At 36.4% G+C, this 6,387-nt stretch overlaps 1 protein-coding gene across 1 annotated transcript; it reads right to left on the bottom strand.

The window, feature by feature from the left end:
• Nucleotides 1-2,559: 2,559 nt before the first annotated feature.
• LOC128166339 (uncharacterized) lies at nt 2,560-4,573 on the bottom strand. The gene has a single exon (XM_052831440.1). It carries the CDS (start codon nt 4,014-4,016, stop codon nt 2,679-2,681), a length of 1,338 nt encoding a protein of 445 aa, XP_052687400.1. The 5' UTR covers nt 4,017-4,573; the 3' UTR covers nt 2,560-2,678.
• Between the last annotated feature and the right edge of the window lie 1,814 nt (nt 4,574-6,387).

Below are 6,387 nucleotides of genomic sequence, written 5' to 3'. Positions count from 1 at the left end.
AAGCGTGAAACAGGAGGCCCGTGGGCCACAATGACTACCCGAGCAACAATGTTAAAATTACTCGCGTAGCTGATCCCTAACTAGTTTTTCTCTGACCCCTTTCACGTATTTTTTTATACAATCATAAAATTTACAAACCATTGTATGTATGATGTATCTATTTAACTATTACAGAAAGCCTTTCTTTTAGGAAGAATTTCTGTGTACTTATAAGTAAATTGAAGAAAGTCCAATTCATTTGTACCAAATTGTAGTCTGTTTGTGCCTCCATACAATAGTTTACTTCTACACGTATATTGATTTCACAAATAAACGTCCTCTAAACTCATTAGAAGATTTTTCTTGTATAATTGAACCCTCTCTCATAATTAAGCCACGATGTCCAACGTATTCAGAATAAGTAAATGACTACCTTTACTGGAATCCAATATTATATTCCACCCCGCAATAAAGTAACTTCTTTTTTCTTTTTCCCAATTTTTCAATAGGGGAACAGTACGATTTGAACTTGAAAATTATTTAAACTACCGATAATTTTTACATTCATTTTTCTTTTCTGATATCTTCTATTTTCTTATTTTTATGCAAAATTCTCATTCAGAGCCCCCCCCCCCCTCCCTTCACCGAGAGAGAGAGAGAGAGAGAGATATGAATCGTGAATTTTCATGTTTGTGTTTTGGAAGATTGAGTACTATGGGGAAACCATTAACATTGAATGGCAACAACCTTTGTTTTTGGTTACATCATCGAGGTAAATTGGTAATAACGAATTTACAAGGATTGCTATCAAACTTGATACAAGTCAGTTAAAACGTTTTGTTATGGTTGAAGAAGCCACGAGTGTAGTCTTTCGTAAACTATCAATACTGCAGAAGAATTGAAATGGATTAAATTACCATTCCAAAGCTGTTAGCGAGGCTTTATTTCATTGGAGTCATTTCCAAACTTAAAAGCATTTTAAGAAGTATCTCTGACATTAAGTACATGTAATTCATATATACGATTGCATCCTTGAGCTAGATATTAAATTCGATTCTTTTAACATTCGATAAATAAAGGGGAAAAATGTGCTTCAAATCTCGCAGTGAAAATGCCGTCATTTAATTCTAACTGTTTCTTTATCTTCACTCAGAGTTGGTTAAAAGTATTTTATTTGCAATTTAAATTTAAATTCTTGCAGCACTTGACATATCGTTAGATACCTTATATATATATATCCTGGCTGGGCCTCGAGCAATTAACGTTTGTTATATACATTGTAGTTTGGTTGTCCGCACAATTCCGTTGCTTTGGCCTGAAATAATAATGTTTTACAACAAATGCGTCTTTAATTAAGTTTACTGAATGCACAAGATAAGAACTTTATTTATGCCATAGTACTGATTTTGATAAAGAACTACCTTAAAAAAGGCTTATTAGATTAAAGGTCCAAATCCCATTGTTCTCCGCCCCTCACAAACAGAATGTTAGCCCTTGAAAGCCGATCGCCACGGACCGAAACGTACATGTACAAAAAAATAGATAGATCGCTTTATCGTGAATAGAAAAGGAAATTTTATCCTTGCTAGATCAGAACGCATTGAACTTCTGCACATCTATGTATCGCAAAAAGACAATGAACGTACAATCGGCCCTTTTTTCTTTATTTCGCCATATTGTGCACACAGGTCTAGTCGAACATTACCCAGAGACTGTTTCTCATTACAATTAGGGACAAAGCAATGGCACGCTAATTTAGTAAACAAATTCTTCATTTAAAGGCGTTTTGACACAATGCTATGCTCTGAGTGTATTAGATAATGTGAATGGCTTTGAACTATTGACCATTGAACTCTGAGAAAGAGATATATTAGAATTGTCTATGGGCTTAATATCATTGGATACTAAGCTGGAATGCAATTCATGAAATTGCGTGCAAATCGCGGAGTATGAACATCTTAATAAAACTGAAAAAAAAAAAAATTTGCGATTTTATCCTTGTCAGGGAAGGCTAGATATTGACATATTCTCTTACATTTTATTAAACTAAGCGCAGCCATGTTGCATATTTTGAAAAAAAAATTCGAAGACGAAATTGCAAGATATATTGCTATCATGTCTTAGGAATGGGAAGGAGGTGAAATAGACATTTCGGTCATTGAAATTGATAACTTCCTGACTTGTCAACAGATACTTCGCCGTGTCTTCACAACAAATGATAGCAAAATCAATAAGAAACTTAACAAGCCATCGTTACTGGTAGACAGCAGACTCGATAACGATGTTAATATCTATTATCAACATGTATATATACTACTCTACCCTGTATCATATATTAGATCCAATCGCTACATCGATTGAGAATGACAGAGCAGAAATTATATAAATTTCTAACAATGGGGGTAATAATGGAGTTTCGTTAATTGGCTCCCCCAAAAAATATATCGCCAGCGTTTTTCGTAGATAGACTTTTACCATAAGATGAATTGATTTTGCAGTTACGTGCGAACAAATCGACTTGCTAACAAGATTGACAAAATAGCTCTTGTTAACGAGACAAATGACTTTACACGACGCAGATAAGTGTTAATTTATATATTTAATATAGTTTCCAAATTCGTCATCTCATAAAACATAAATATTTTTCTGAAAGGTCATTAGTGAACAAAATATATTTTCATTGCATGATACAAAAAAATCTACTCGTCTTCAATATTACCCATAACCGCTTTAAATTCCTTGCTACAGTTGAAATGAAAGTTCGATGCATTTTTGAACACCACAGGGTTTCGTCTGGTGGCAGAGGCAGGAATGGGCGACAAAAGCCGCGGTATATGTCTATCCCAGTTCCCGCGCTCTTCAGTCGTCTGTTTCTCCTCTGTCGATGAATCCCTGTTTTCTTCCTCGTTTTGAAACACAGACGAATCTAGGCTTTCCAAACTCCCGTGCTTTTTCAGAATAGACCTTGGAGTTTTGGAATGGTGGTCTTCCTTTGGCACTGAAGAAGGTTTCAGTGCCGGAAGAAGAACAGGTCGTTGCTTTTTGGGATAGAGATTAAACTCCACTTTACGATATTTTGATTTTTTGTGATGATTGTGCTTTTTCGAGTTTTTGATAGTCGACGCATTGCTACTCATAGAACCATGAGTACTTGCTACACTGATCGTGTCCTCTTCCGGTCTGTGTATGGCGGGTAAAATCACTCGTCCCTGACCCCTTTGAGGATGCAAATGTTCATGCTGATGCTGATGAACTTCCGAAGTCTTATGGCTGAAATGGTCAATATGACCATTGTATCTCTCTGTAATATCTTTGGAGCTTAAGGAACTGTCCCTAGACGAGGATTTCGAATGTTTTGAATGTTTAGGTGGATGCTGCTGCTGGGAATGGGAAGGGGAATTCATTGCAGCCACTTTTTTCTTGGCTTTCCTCGTGGTCTCCTCCAGAAAGCCATGAAGAGACGCCACAAACTCGCTATTCTCAGCATATCTTTCTTTGATTTCCTCTATCTCACGAAAATTCGGCATCCAAAACGATTCATCCAACTCGTATCTCGAAAACGAAAACGGTCGACTTACAGTGGATGTTGTGCTCGTTTCTGAGGGTGCGCGATCCTTTCTCACTCGCGGGAATTTGCTAGAAGTTGATGATGGTGTTCCGAGGTGCCTGTCGGACATTTGAGAACCATCTAAGTCACGTGGTCGACTAACCTTATGATGAGTATGACTTTCATGCAAATGAGACTCCGTCTCAGAATTTACACGTGAGCGCGGTTTTCTCCACGGCTCATGTTCACCATTCCTCAAAATTTGGTGAGAATGGATGCCATCACCTTGATGGGACTTTTTACCGAAAACATTGAAATGTTCCAATTTACGCTCATAAGGCACCGACAGTACGGTGGAGTTGAGCCGTTTGCGTATGTTGGCATACGTAGAATCCTCAGTATCGGCTTCTTTACTGTGGTTTCTGACAATATCGTGCTTAGAATATCTCGAGTAACTAGGCAACACATCGAATTGCGAATGACGATCCATGGCGAGCTGTAATCACCCCCGTGTGAATTGTATATAAGTCATATCCTCGTCATCTCTTAATAAGAACTAGGTTAAAAAAAAAACTTCGTCGCTCTTTATACATCATTGGTCCATATAAGCGGCGAATCGTGGCGATGAGGCTTTTTAAAGATGAAATAAAATTCTACATCCATGAAATCAATCTCGTCTGTTCGCCATTTACAGCTAGTTTTTTTTTCTTCTAGACTTGATCAATACACAAAGTTATCAAGAGAGCATTAGTATATATATATTTCCTCGCTGTCCGAAAACACGTGTATTTAATATTTTTTTCCGTATATCAACGAAATACTGTCTGTTCTTTCACTTTTGACTAGAATGTCACCCACTAACGACCGCTCTGTCCGAAATTAAATTAAAAACTGTCTTTGGTATATCCATTTGCAAGTAAACAATTGCAGCTATGCTTCATTTGGATGTGAAAAGAATTTAACAATCTGATTAAGCATAATGCTTACATGGGGCTACTGAATAGATCCGATGACCCAGGACAAATAAGACAAAAATATTGATACATAGAGTTATAGGCTACGCCTAGTCAATTTCAAGTTCTTTAAATATAAATGAAGAAAACGCACCGCCCGGATCTAGAGACGAAACTAAGATAACTTATACAAATAAGTTTGTTTTCCATTTAAAGGGTAACTTTTTTTAAGGGGGAGATTCACATACTAAAGAGCGGAGGTGTAATTTACTTTCATTTGTTTCTTTTAAATTTGTCTTTTAGTCGATGTTGAAAAGATCAAGTGAAAATTTCGATCGAAAGGAGAAAACAATGCAATCAGTTAGTCGCTTACACCAAGAGGTTAATGTTCGTGTTTTTCTGACTGAGTAAATTTTTGGTGACACACAGTTTTCAGGTCTTGATCTGTATATATATCAAAACTCGCAGAAGTGTCTCGTGCTTACTAGGTAAGTAGTTTTGCCTTTTAAAGCGTGATAAGAAACACGTGTCGAAAAGAATAAGGACCCCCCCCCCCCCCCCCCACCACATTCCAACCAATCAAAGTCAATGGTTTACGATATTTTTCGCCGCCTGTCCATATCAAAGCTTAAAACTGTATTTAGAATTTAAAAAAAAACTTTGGTATGAACTTTTTAAAAAATAAAAACAAAACAAGCGTCTGGATTAAGAAGCGATGGTGCAGCTATTAGAACTTTCATGTAGCAAAACGGTATACAGTCAGGATATGCCAGGAAATCCATCGGAACATCATGCGCTGGCGAGATAAGGAACACTGAGACTGATTACTGAACCTGAGTGCCATGTCTATATATCGTTATATGTAAAGGCTTTTTTAAATATATTCAACCTGCATCTGGTGACATCTCGATAATGAGCAAAAGAATCTGGTCAGGAAGTATTACAGTGAACATTCATCAATCAATCAATCGGTGCGCAAGAATGTACCCACACTATACATGTACATGTGCAATGAATGCTGCGACTTTCTGATCCGAAGTTTTTCAACTTTGAACGCCTCTTGGGTATTTCTAAATTAAACAATGTTACATTTCAACCGTCATCAGAAATTCAAAATGATGAATCAAAAAGTTCTCTCTCTCTCTCTCTCTCTCTCTCTCTCTCTCTCTCTCTCTCTCTCTCTCTCTCTCTCTCTCTCTCTCTTTGAAGGGGGGGGGGGGGTACACATGTAAACTATCGTCATATTGTTTACAGTGTAATAAATACTAGTGTAAAGACACTTTTTTCATAATTTTTATTGAGTCTTTATCCCCCCTTTTTAATCGTTATTTTTCTGTTATTTTACAACTGATATAATTAAAAGTAAATGAATATACTTAGTCACCAATAGAAAATATGTAATTTTGTAAACAAGAGGCCCATGGGTCACATTGCTCACCTGATAAACAATACGCATGATAGAATCTGCTTAATGGAGTCATAATATAAACTATCTGGACAATGTAGTATAATACACGTAGATCATGTATAAATAAAAATCCATTTTTTTTCATGGATATTCTTATGTTTATAATCAAGTCCCTTTTTTAACTGAATGATTTTATAGTAATATCACCTCTCAAAAAGATCCTAAACAATTGTTTAAATATGGGATACATTTACATGTATAAACCTACATCAAACTCTGAACCCCTTGTGAGGCCTAAGAATCGTCCAGATGCCAAAGTCTAAACAAGTAAAACCATATATTATAACATTTCAGTTTCTGTGAATAATTAAAATATTTTCCTTTGAAAAATTGGATCCCACATGTGGCCCCACCCTACTCCTCAAGATTTTGATTTGAAAGAATTTGAATCTACGTTATCTGAGGTTGCTTTCAGTGAAGTTATAGCTTTTCTAGGAAAA

The sequence above is a fragment of the Crassostrea angulata genome, chromosome 10 (genome assembly GCF_025612915.1).
Source record: "Crassostrea angulata isolate pt1a10 chromosome 10, ASM2561291v2, whole genome shotgun sequence".
NCBI classification, from domain to species: domain Eukaryota; kingdom Metazoa; phylum Mollusca; class Bivalvia; order Ostreida; family Ostreidae; genus Magallana; species Magallana angulata.
This window is presented reverse-complemented; position numbering and strand designations above follow the sequence as displayed.

Coding starts and splice junctions, on each gene's coding strand:
- LOC128166339 (XM_052831440.1), bottom strand. CDS start 4,016: ATGGATCGTCATTCGCAATTCGATGTGTTGCCTAGTTACTCGAGATAT.